This window comes from Callospermophilus lateralis, chromosome 8, assembly GCF_048772815.1.
Source record: "Callospermophilus lateralis isolate mCalLat2 chromosome 8, mCalLat2.hap1, whole genome shotgun sequence".
NCBI lineage: Eukaryota > Metazoa > Chordata > Mammalia > Rodentia > Sciuridae > Callospermophilus > Callospermophilus lateralis.
The window spans coordinates 49,332,127-49,345,996 of NC_135312.1; the positions used below are offsets into that span (position 1 = coordinate 49,332,127).

The following is a 13,870-nucleotide window of genomic DNA, read 5'->3' on the forward strand; positions in this document are numbered from 1 at the left end:
GGGATAGATAGCTGGTGAATTGTAAAGGTAGAATATGAGCCCAGGTGTTCTGACTCATAATGAATGGGCTTAATGAGTATGTTGTCTCTCAAAAGAAGTATATTTCTTGCCATATTGAAGTTAAATCAGTCACATCTCAAAAAAAAAAAAAGTTTTGGAAAATCTAAAGAAAAATGTAAACTTTTACAAAGCAACAGTTCATAAACATTTTATTGGCACACATGTTCATTTGGGGTGAGAGAATAGTTGGATTAGTAGTTCTCTCAACTAAGAGCAACACTATCCTCAGAGAGTATTTGGCCATATCTGGAAGTATCTGGGATTCCTAGTGCGTTTATTGGGTAGACATCAAGGAAGCTGTTAAATATCCTATAAGAAACAGGCCACCACCCTGCACCTCCACCCCACTAAAAAGAATATTTGACTTAAATAGAAACCTTTATTTAGGAAGAAAACCAAAAATCAAATGCAGAATATCTCTAAAACTTTAATAGAATTAACCCCCAAATTATGCCAGAAACCTGTTTAAATTTGAAGAAGAAAAAAGGATCATCTATTTTATTATCCTTATACATAATAGTCACAAATGGATGAAAGGACTTAGTTGTTTAATTGTCTCGGTGGTTTATCTCAGCAGCAGGACACACATAGAAACACACACACACACACACACACACCACCCAATGATACATTGAACTTCCATAATCACTGCCCTTTTTTTCGAATTTTGAAATTAAAATTAGTTTTCCTTTGTTGCATAAAATAACATACCAAATAGAACCAAAAGTTCAACCTCTTTGATGTTTTTGGTAATATGCCTAATTAAAAATAACTAGGCTCTCCAATGTATAATTACAGGAACATCTAATAAACTATATTTCCAGCCAATTTTGCTTCAATCATAAATATGCCCCAGAAGTATGAATGATCGACATACTGCTCCCTGCTGTATCTGTACTGTTTCTGAATCAAGGCTCTTTTTTGAGTTGGGTATTTTCACTACATTTTCCTTGCTGTGCAATCATCTCCCAGTTGGACAATTAATAAGTGCTTTTTCTCCACAGCCCTTGACGTGTAACCTCCTTACCCTGTATTTTAGCATGCACTATATACCTTCTTCACTCTGACTGGTTTTGGCAGTGACCCACAATCTAAATCTCTTTCCTCCATTTGATAAAAGTGAAACTATAATTATCCAGGGCTAATTTCAAATTACTACTTCATTCCACCAGCAACTGATGAAGATTAGTGGTCTTGCCTTGCATCTGAGTAAGTCAGCAACATAATCACAAGAGAACTCAGCAGGCAACATTTGATTCATGTGAACTCAATTACTTCTGTCAAACACATTCATTTCAATAAAAAGCAGAAACTTCCAAAATGGGTTTTTGCTAACCATTTTATAGTAAAAAAAAAAAAAAATTCTTACATGATTCTTAAAGGAAAAACACAGCATGAATTTCACCAGAAATAATAATAAATAACAAGTAGGGAAACACACTTGGGTAAATGGATTTGGAAACATTACTTATTTCTGAAAGTAGAGAGCATTTCAGAGAAATGAGTTTGTATACTTAAAATTATTATTGAAAATTTAGGCTATATATTAGTTGCCTCACAAAAATTAATATACACTATATTTTAAGTTAAACCAGAGTATTTTATTATCTCACCTAAACCAGATTATTATGAGTAAGGAAGTTGATTTTTCTTAAAGGAAGTTAAATGAAAGGGAGTTGGATAATGATAATAGATTATGAATTGCTAAACTGGCTAGGATGCCTGAATCACTGCTTGGTTGTCATCTGGGTTTAAGCCATATGGTTCAATATTGCCCAATACTCTGTACCCTGAAGAATTAGTCTCTAAAAGTCCTTTGGTCAACTCCCTCATGAGTGTAAGTATACCAGGTCACATGGGCATGATCTGACAGTGTCTACCATGTCATCTCCCAGTACAGATTCAGTAAATGTTAATATATGATAATCATTATAATAGATATATTCAAACTTCAGCTTTTAATATAATTACATTCTTAATTATATTCTAACATAATTTAGTATCAAAGAAACTGAATAATTAAATGTCATTATGCAATAAGGCCATCCTATAAATATATTTTAATATGTGATACATGAGGCTCTGCAAAATTTACTAAGATTACATCTATAATAATTAGTATGTAAAGTGTCAAACACATATGGTTTAATACCTGAAAATTGAGACTTTTGGCCTGAGAGTTTTAAGATTAAGAAACGATCATTTAAAAAGACATATTTGTAAATTTTCAGTCCATGCAAAGATATGTTCTGTAGATAAATACAAAGGTAAAATAAATTAATAGAACACAATATTTAGCTGGACACAGTGGTGCACACCTGCATGCCTGAGGAAGGAAGATCACAAGTTCCAGGCCAGCTTCAGCAACTTAGGAAGGCCCTGTCTCAAAATAAAAAATAAAAATATGCTGGGGATGTGGCTCAGTAGTTAAGTATGCCTGGGTTTAATATCTGGTAGAAAAAAAAACTCAATATTTATAAAATGCAGTCTTCTTTTATGCCCTTACACATTTTTCTTTCCTCTCTTTGGAATACCCTTTCCCTTCTTCTTGCCTTTTGATTTCTTTCTCACTTGTCAACTCAATCTACACCAACCCTGAAATTAGGAGGTATATAGTGTAATCAAAGTACGGAAAGTCATTATTTGAAGGGAAAATATATGAGTAAATAACAATGAGATTTGACCTAGTTTGAGGAGTCAGGGACTCCTTCCCTGAAGAAGGCATATTAGACTACAGATCTGAAGGATTAGCATGAATTACTTAGCTGGCATAAATGAGGTTGAAGAATATTCCAGGGGATGAGAACAGGATTCTTTCAAAACAAATAATGAAGGTAAGTAAACTCTCTTTGAGAACTAAGAGGAGCTGATGTAGTTGGGGAGGGGAGGAGAGTCTACAGAGATAAGAAGGGCAAAACCCATGCAGAGTTTTAAGGTGTTATAAAAGTTTGATCTTGAAGGACTCCAAAGAAGTTTGTAAAGTGGTGGGATGTAATGAGTGTGCAAATCCACAAGATTTGCATTTTTACATAAGTGATATATTCACATTGTTCAAAATCAAAACTACATATAATATCATTCAGTATACTCAAAAATGTAGTTCCTTCCTATAAGGTATGCTTAGGGATTTGAGGAAAAAGGAAATAAAAGCGGATGATTTCAAGAGATAATGGGTTGCTAAATTCTGTAAATACTTTGTAATGGTTAATGATTAGGAAAGTGGTGTCAGAAAGATCTCTAGTTTTTTTTTTTTTTTTTAATCAAGGATAATTTCCAAACATCAATTTCCCATTTTAAGATTTGAGGATAGGGTATTAAGAACATAGAATGACTGACCATAATAATGGCATTTTATATCACACCCATCAACACACATATTTACATTTACATACACACATTATGTATAGATATAAAATGCCTCAAGAATATCTGTGATTTCTGAAATCACCAAAGCAAACTTGAAAATTTTGTTTATTCATTCAATGAGTTAGTCATCCAAAAAGAGAAATTATTTATAGAACATTCAAAATTCTTCCTAAACAATGGAATAGATTAGAACACACAGAGTCCTAACCACAAAAATGCAGTTATCTCATACTAGAAAAAGGCACCCAAAACATACATTACAGAAAAGATAGCCTCTTTGACAAATGGTGCTAGAAAAACTGGAAATCCATATGTACTATAATGAAACTGAATCCCTATCATACTGCACAGAACTCAACTCAAAATGGATCAAAGACCTAGGTATTAGACTAGAAACCTGCACCAAATAAAAGAAAATGTAGGCCCAACTTCACACCATGTGGGCTTAGGAAGCAAATTCCTCACCAAGACTTCTAAAGCACAAGAAGTAAAATAAAAAATCAATAAATGGAGTGAAATCAAACTAAAAAGCTTCTTCACAGCAAAGGAAACAATCAAGAGTGTGAACAGGGAGCCTACAGAATGGGAGAATATCTTTGCCATCTGCACCCCAGATAAAGCATTAATTTCCAGGATATACAAAGAACTAAAAAAGCTTAACACCAATGTTGAGGGCCACAGCACGACTCGGCTGTGGCCCTCAACACACCAAATAAATAAATAAATAAATAGATAATCAGTAAAAGGGCAAAGGAACTAAATTGACACTTTTCAAAAGAAGAAATACAAATGGTCAACAATTTTAAAAAAAAAAATGTTCGACATCCCTAGCAATTGGAGAAATGCAAATTAAAACTACACTGAGATTTCACCTCACTCCACTCAGAATGACAGTTATCAAGAATACAAGTAACAATAAATATTGGTAAGAATGTGGTGAAAAAGGTACACTCATTCATTGCTGGTGGTACTGCAAATTGGTACAACTACTATGGAAAGTGGTGTGGAGATTCCTCAAATAACTAGAAAGGAAAACACCAAGTTATACCACTCTGCAGTATATGGAGTTAAAATCAGCATACCACAGTGATATAGCCACATAAATATTTATAGCAGCATAATTCACAATAGCTAAGCTATGGAACCAACTTAGGAACCCTTCAACAGATTAGTGGATAAAGAAAACATGGTTTATAGACAATGGAATATTACTCAGCCATAAGAAAGAATTAATTTATAACATTTTCCAGGAAATGGATGGATCTGAAGACTATCATACTAAGTGAAATAAACTAATTCCCAAAACCAAACATATAATGTTCTCTCTGATATGTGGAAGCTAACCCAGAAGAAGGAGGGGAGAATAGAAGGTCAGTGAATTAGACAAAAGGGATGAAGGAAAGAGAGGGGATAGGAATTGGAAAGACAGTGAAATGAATCTGACATAACTTCTCTTAAGTACCTATATTAATATACATCAGGGTATCTCAACATTGTGTATATCCACAAGACTGGGATCCTAATGAGAATAAGGTATATTCCATGTTTGTATAATCATGTCAAAATAGACACTACTCTCATGTATAACTGAAAAGAACAATTTTTTAAAAAAAATAATCTTCCTAGAATGAATTGTACATCATTTGTACATTGTAAAACACCATAAAGCATTATTCATATACACCACATAGTATAGAACAGTCTCTGGCTGTTGTATATAGGTCACTTGCACTTGGCCCCTGAAGCCTTTGTTCCTACTAGGCTAGTAGGGTGGGGAGCTAAATGCAGGAATTAAAAGAGAGTCTGCTTCATGAAGATTTCTATAATGCACCCTCTGCAGCTCACCTCCCCATCTCCTCTGTCTCTCTGGCCTGATTCAATTATTAGTAGTATGAGGGGAGAAAGAAGAAATGTGTTAAATGCTTCCACTAAGAAACATACTGTCAGAGATACTAGTCTCTCAAGATATTTCATAAGTACCAGGAGAATGCTTAATCCCATCAATAATCAAAATGTATCCTCTAAAAATGCAGAGGCCTCTGATAGCCTCTGCCAAGCAGATATGAAGATAAAGCTCAGTGTGGTTTGATCTTAAGCCACCATATATTCTCTAAAATAATGTAATCAATCAAGTATCCCATGCTGCTTTAAAAGACTAATAAACAAAATTTTACATTTAACCAGTAAGACATATTTATAATATGTTAGGCTACAATATAGTCAAGAGATTAAATTTAACTCCTGCTTCTGATTCTACAATTACATATGACCTCATTGTGAACCAGTAAAACTGCTCAAAACAAAAAGTTAAGAGAATGTTAATCAAAATTTGCTTGAAATCCAGTTCTGAACAAACTATGATTCATTTCCCTAATCAAAATATGATTATTTCAAAAACATAATTTTGAATTAAGAAGTCTTTTAGGTGTCTATGTGTATGTAGGTACAAATTAAGTGTGGTGAGTTACAACTTACACAGAAAAACAACCTTAGAATTAATTGTAGATAATATTGTAAAGAATACAAAATAAGAAATTTAAGTATATGTAATGTGTTTCTAAATGGAATGAATTAACCAAAGTCATTATGACTTCCAGATAATATCCCTAGTTTATTTCTTGGATGTCTACCCGTCTACAGGCTGGCCTGAGCAAACTTACAAGTTTGATACACATAATGCATACAGTGAACTTAGGAAATAAAAATGCATCTGAAGCTACCAGATGGGACTGAAGGACTGCTCAGCATTTGGTTTTCTTCTTAGTTAATAAACATGAACTCCCATTGCTTAGTTAGCATGCATACATCATGGTGAAAACAAGTTCAAGTTCATTAGGACAAATAATATTTAAAGGAAAAAAAATGTGTGTTTTTCCCCCTAAGATCCCCCCAGTGTCTTCACTTTGACATAAAGTACTATCCTGTTCCAAAAAGCCATTGATAAATATCCAAGTTTGAAAGGGCAACTTACCACACTGCAGGCAAAATGAAAGCATTTTCAAATGAACAGGGAAGCATGCATGATCAAGTTTCAATTTAAAAGAAAAATTAAGACAGGAAAAAAATCTCCAAGTGCAAATTGCTTCGAAATGTCCTTTTATATGTATTGGCTTTATCTCCAAACAGTTATTTTCATGGAGCATTGCTTATTATGCATTTAAAATTGATCTGTAAATTTTAAAAAGCAAGCATGTAATAGCAACCATATGTAAACAACATACTAACCCAAGTCCTGTCCGTTTACAAATGTTTTGCTGTGAAACTCATATGGGCTGAACTTATTTTTGAAGACATTTTAAAAGGCAGTTTAAAGCATACCAAAACAAGCCTCCTGTAAGATTTTGCGTTTGACTTTCATACAGCAAGTAAAGTATGGAAAGAAAACAGCAACATTGGACCATAATCACACAATGAAAGTTACTAATCTCTTGGCTTGTGTTGTTCAAAAGTAAAACTTCTGAAAGCAAAGCGAATATGAAATATTGCACAGCCAGTCAGACACTCTCTGAGTATTAATTATGTATATCCAATAAAATATTACATTAAATCTTTCATCGTTGCCAGGAAATTTAAAATTCAGAAAAGAGAGAAATCAAACTTGAAGAGTAAGAATCTCCATAAATTAGCAAAGTAAAAGGTCACTTGCTCATAATCATTGGAGGAAATACATATACATGATCCAACTGAAGCAGAAAGCCCCTGTAGATCCACAGGCAACTCTTACCTTGACAGGTGCCATTTTTCTCTTCATATCCTTCCTTGCACATGCATTTCCCAATGGGCACCAGCCACTCCCCTTCAGCACTGCAGTGCATTTTGGGAGGTTCATCTGTCACAGAATGGTTGACGCAGGAGCCCGACACCTCAAGCAACTGTGAAGAATCTGCTCCAGTGATGGTGTCAGGGAAGACAGCCAAGTGCCGTATCACAGAGGGGCATTTTTTATAGTATACACGCACAGAAACCAGAGCAATGCAAGCACCAACATCTTGGAAAGCAAGATAAAATCCCTTTTTGCTTAGAGGTCCTACATCTCTGACCTCTGTATTCAGTTTCATGACACGGTCACCAAGATCAAGTTCCGTAAAGCTCTCATCAGCAGCAATGGTATCAATTTTGATGTACTGGTTTTCCTTGATGTTTCTTCCATTCTCATCATCTGACTCAAAATAATACATGTTAAAAGTTTCCTTACAGGTTCCCAGTCCTCCAGGAAGGCTGTTACAGTCTCGCAGAGTGAACTTGAGTTCTATGAAGATTCTGGAAGCACCTTCATTGGAGATCCAACTGGTCAAAAGCCAGTTATTCTGATTCTGTTCCATAACTTTGCATACTTGGTATGTGTGGATAGGGGCATAATTTTCATCAACTTCACCAATCTCTTCCCACTGTACAATATAAAAAAGAGATAAAGAAATTTTTGAAATAGAAAACAAGCAGGAAAAATAGAAAAAAAAAATCATGAAAGAAAATTCATTCATGTATAGAAATCTCCATAAACTCCATATATAGTATTGAGAGAAAGAGCCCTACAAATTTGGGAGAAGAAATTAACAAGAAATTTTATTTTTTTTTTTTTTTGGTGCTAGGGATTGAACTTAGAGTGTCACCATGCAACTATGTACTCCACCACTGAGCAACATCATTAGCCCCTCCTTTTTTAAATTAAAGAAATTACAAGCTCTTTAGATTTAATCAAAGATGAACAAATATGAATGATATGTTCCAATATCTTTTGGGGAGGAGGCATGTACTTCAGAATAAAAGTAAAATAAAATGAATGTAGTTAAGGTAAATAAGAAGCAAAGCAGAGAAAGTATGTATTTTTGGAAGAACGGTAGTATATAAACAAATAGGATAGATGCTATGGTTTGGATAATATTTCCAAAAGATTCACATGCTAAAGGTTTTGTACTAATCCCATGAAACTATTGAGAGGTGGTAGAATCTTTAAAAGGTTTGCTGTAGTAGGAAGTCTGTAAATCATTGGGGACATGTCCGCAAAGGGATGTTAGGTCCTTGTTCCCCTCCTGTTCCTCCAGTTTGTTATCTGTCCATGAGGTAAGTGGTATTGCTCTGTTACAAACTCCTGCTATAATTAGCTGCCTCATCATAGGTCAAAAAACAATGGGTCAACTGATCATAGACTGGAACCTTGAAAACTGTGAACCAAAATATACCCTTTATATTTATAATTTGATTAAATAAAGGTTTGTTATAATAACAGAAAGGTAACACAGAAGATAAAGTTTGAGAGGGAAAAAATGTCTAATTTTAAAAAGTAAAATAAGAAAAGAACAGCAAATGTGAAAAAGAATGTGAAAAATGTAACGTGAAAAGTCACTTATTTAATTCTGTCACATGACAAATAATACATTGATGTAATATAATTTGAAAAAAATACATTTGTTTAAAATTAATAGTAGGTTTTTATTTCATTGAACCTAGCAACTCAGAACTTTTTCACTAATTGGATAGCTAAATATGTATTCATGAATTTATCCACAAATATAGACACAGAAACAAAATAGAAATTATAGGATAATAATATGCACAGCCTTGTCATTTTGAACATTAACTGACTTATTACATTCTGTGAATGGATTAATTCCCTCTGATCAATGCATTATTTTATGAATACTTACTTTAAGATTCTGAAAAGGTACAGGATATAAAAATAATTGAGTATGATTTATATAGCTTTCAAAATATGATCAGTTCAAAGAATAGGTATACACCTATTATTTCCTGATAAAGTACACCAGTTTTGAGAATCTCAATGTACAATGAGCACTTCCAGAACAGTATTAGCACCAAAGTTTTATTCCTGATAAAGATGTCATGATAGCCTCAATTTTTTCTTTAAGCCTTATAGAATGTATATTCACAAAACTATATATGGTTTTATTTTAAATCATTAAAAAGTCACTGAAACAGAGAGAAAAGAACCCACACTAACTTCCAATAAGTTAAGAATGTGTGATTTTGAACACTATTTTAGATCAATTTTATGAGACATTTTTTAGACTTCATATTAAGTGTAGCATTATTTCTTCATTCTGTCCAACTGGCAAAGATGGGCAAAATGTGGAAGCATAAATGGTGCAAATAAATCTCATACCTCAGATGGCCCTTCTCAAAATTCTAGCTGTCATCAGGCAGACATAAGTAAAAGGTGCTAATGAGATAAAACTGCTGAGTTCCTTAAATTCACAAAAGAGAGACATCAAGATTTTATCTCGCCTAACAAGTTTCACATTCTGCTGTTATGAGAAGCATTGGTTCTTTCATTTAATCTTATTTTTGTCTTCTCTCAAAATGTATATAAACTCTACTTAGCCTCTGATTTTCTAAACCAACCTTCTGTCTTACCACTATATCATGAAACCATTCACAAATGATTGAAGTAAATTGTTCCTGTATGTAACAATTAATATTTCTTGCAAATGAGCACCTCAACTAACCAAATGAAAACTGAAAATTATCCATCTACCATGACAAATTAAATACATGGTCTTTAGTTTAACAAAAGGAAAATAGCATTAAAGCTCTTCTCTTTAAGAAAAAAAATGTTAACTATTACTTTTTAAATATTTATTTTATGTTATGATAGTCGTCCAAAACAAAATACAAATGGATTTTAAATTGTTCACCTTAAATCACTTACAGAAGACCTATTTCAGCATCATATATTCCAGTAAGATCATTGTAGCAAATAAAAGCAAGCAAAAAAGTAGCAGATTCCAAGACTACAAGCCAAGCAATTCAGTCTTTGTGTGTACGAAGTCCACAGTAGCACAAATATTATTAAATATGCAAGCCAAGCAGCACTTGACAAGACAGCTTAATAGTTACTGCTTCAGGTGATAATTTCAAAGTATGTGCATAAGCATTTTGTTCCTCTGAATATTCTCAATTAAGGAGAGAAAAACTGTAATTTTCTTCAAATTTAAAATCTGTTGTGGTGAGATTTTATTTATTTTTCTTCTCAAGCATTCAAAATACAAATGAAGGCTCACATTTTATATTTCTCATTGACAAACAGAAAGACTTTAATTTAAATAATTGTGGCAATAAGCTATTCAAAGAATCAAACAGGTAAAAAATACATTTGCTAAATATGCCCTCCTTTAAACAAATACATTAAGAAATGGACAAAATTATTTCAGTTATTACAGATTATCTAAATAAAAATGTGGAATTCCTCTGTAGTTTCTTCCCTTTTTATATTAAGAGGTCATCTTACTCTCCTCAGCAAAAATCAGCTATGAGAAAGAGAGGTTTGGGGGGTGGGGCAGTGGAGAGAAAATAACACTAAGAAATATGAATATAGTAGGCCAATTTCTAGATACTCCAAAATGTTGTGACAAGGAGGTTACAGAATTTAATGAAGGACACAGATAGAAAACAATGTTTTTCTGTTCAGTTTTGTTGCCTTTCCAAATATTCCGTGGTGTAATAAAATATTTGCTAATCCCTTGGTTACTGATGAACGTGGGTACTAGGGAAGCACAAATCACAATAAGGAGCAATAGCTCTGCTCTCTAGCTCTGGCAGCTCTCATCCTTTGAGCCCATGCTTCTCATATTTTTTCCTCCATATTTCCTATATTATGCATTTTTTTCTCCTTATTTCCTATATTCTACCTTAAAATTTGGAAAACTGATTACATAGTCCGCTTGGGTTGGCTTGACTTTTCTTCAAGCCAGTTGCATTCCAAACACATGCCTGATCAGGCTACCTCATTCACCAGGAAAGTGGGGAAGGGACTTATTTTCATATGTGTATCATGGAATTACCATCTTCCTACCCAAACCATTAAGAAGTAATTGCTCCCTATCTGCCTTTCACTGACCTTTTAGATTTATTGCCTAAAAAGAAACCTCAATTTCTTGATTCACTTCATTAATTTGTTACCACACACTGTTAAAACTAAATATCCACTTTTTCAGTCATCATGTAACCATAAAAATCTTTCTGCCTTTCTTTATATATCTTAACACTCCGAAACCTATATGCAAGTGGACATGCATGATGGTCTTATTATAAACTGCAGCTCAGGGTCTGACACTACATAACACAGAGGAGGGTGCTCAAGAAATATTTTGTATTGAATGAACTCATGCCAAACATGCATGCATTCCCCTTAGTCCAGAAAGCCAGTTCATTTTAAATTTCAAATAATTCAAACATGGCAAATAAACGATTATATGACTGACATTCTATTAAAAAGAACAGACGTTATTCTCTGTAACTTCTTTAAACTTTATCAATTCAAATTAGAAAGTTTATGAATTCAGATTTTTTGGAAGTTCTTTTTCAGCAGTTTTTTTTATTAAAAATCTCTAAGCATTTATTTAAATATATTTTCTCAAACCAATTATTCATATGATTATTATGAGTTTAGTTTGGCATATTAGCCTGGATAACTATTTTCATTATCATTACATCTTACCAATTATAATTTATAGCTTAATTTAGATATTGTATTCTTGAAAATGTTTTCAGAGTATACATTTTTATTTTGTTACTGATTAGCCTTCTACACTATTCTGTACAAATTAAAATCTCAGAAGATAGTACATCATAGAGTAGCACTGTATCTAAACTCTTGTTTGAGTCAAATTGTCAAATGATATTAAGACAATCTTAGTGGGTTTTGTGGGGGATTTTTTGGCAGAGTGATGTGAAAATTGGGTAAAGAATCATTGTCTTCAGCATTTCTCTGACATGACAAAAACACAACTTTCTAGGAAGACCTTGTTTATTGCTTAAAGGCTTCTTTTTTCATTATCCTTTAATATCACAATATTTTATATAATGCCTTTTAAAATGCTCTAAAACAAAATAAGTGATATGCCTCAAATTTTATTCAAAATGTTTTAGATATAATTTATTATATTCAGTGTATGCATCCACGTTGTATTACAGTATGTTTCGCTAACTTCATAGAAGATATCCCCATCTTAAGCTACTAGAACACTGATGTTTGAAAAAGAGCAATACTGCTTTCATGATCTTAGAAAATTCCCAAGAACAGTTTGATATGCATTAAAATTTTGAAGTCTGGCATTTTACCCATTTTAACCAAGAACAAAACACTCTAATTCCTATCTCAAAATATATTTACCTAAATGTAGACTTTATGGAAGTTTTTTGCTACTGCAGAAATAAAATGAAATTTTATATATATATATAAAATTTAAAAATTCAAAGAGTGAGAGTATTTTCTTTTTATTATTGTGTAGTTAACTGTACTACTTTAAATTTCAATACAGATTTTCAGCTTTATTTTTTCCTATTTTTTATTTTGCTAAATTTCCTAAAATTGAGAAAATGTGTTTATTTAGACCTGAATACATTTCTTATTTTCATTCTTTCCCATACACATGATAAATAATAACTAATATACTTACCTATAATATTTTATAAATCTTATCTTTTATAAAACTTTTAACATTTCATAATATTTATCTCTGAGAAAAAAAATTCACATTTTACCTAAAATAGCATTTTTCCTTCTTGTTGGATATTCTAATGATTTCATTTGTCTGCTTGTTCTACAGAATTCTGTTCCTACCTAGTACATTCAATGTAGGATATTTTCTCTGAGAGAAACTAGATCAGAAAAATTCAAAGGATAAGTGACTTGGAAACATCCTTAGTGGCAGAATACCTCCTTGGTGAGGTATCCAACTACTGGTGGAAAGGTATTTTTTTGTGTATGTGCATGTGTGCATGTATGTGTATTGGCTATTATTATATTTAAGGTGTTTCAATCAACTAAAAACCCATTTCTCATTAGGAAGAAACAACGTATTACTAAAAACAGTGTATGCTGGGTAAAATTTTCAGTGCAACTTTCTTTTCAGTGACTGCCCAAATGCTCAAACAATGAGGAGCCAATAAAAGAGAACAAGTTCGTGTCCTTGTGTCAGCATGCTTTTTGCTGTCATTCGAAGGTGATCCTGTAATATGTGCAAAGCTCAGACTTAAGAGAGTACTTGAATGATATTTTGGAGATACAGTCATGTTTAAATCAATTTTCCCATGACATTGTGTGAATGACATAATCATATAAAACATAACCACATCATTTTGCAGATGAATAAACTGAGACCAGAGCAACTGACATACCAATAAATGTCTACAATTAGAACACTGATGATAATTAATGTTTTCTCTTTTATAAAGGTTAAAACTATAATGTATAATATATAGGGGCACATGAGATCATTCTGACCAACAAAAAGAGGAAATATTTCATTATCTAATGGTGTAGGTATTTCACAAGATAAATTTGTTACAAAGATAAATATGTTGACATTTATTGTAGAATTTTAATGTCATTTCTTCCTTGTTTAGTTTCCAGATTTCTGGATCAAGACCAGAAACAGCCCATTGGGCAACAGAAGAATCTCTATTTTATGTATAAACCCAAGGA

At 32.7% G+C, this 13,870-nt stretch overlaps 1 protein-coding gene across 11 annotated transcripts in view; it reads right to left on the reverse strand.

The window, feature by feature from the left end:
* Epha5 (EPH receptor A5) overlaps positions 1-13,870 on the reverse strand; it is a 334,483-nt gene that overhangs the window by 255,670 nt on the left and 64,943 nt on the right. For all 11 annotated transcript variants that reach the window (XM_076865180.2, XM_076865181.2, XM_076865179.2 and 8 more), the window contains exon 3: positions 7,151-7,814. In XM_076865180.2, the coding sequence (XP_076721295.2) occupies positions 7,151-7,814 (664 nt within the window). The remainder of the gene's footprint in view (positions 1-7,150; positions 7,815-13,870) is intronic.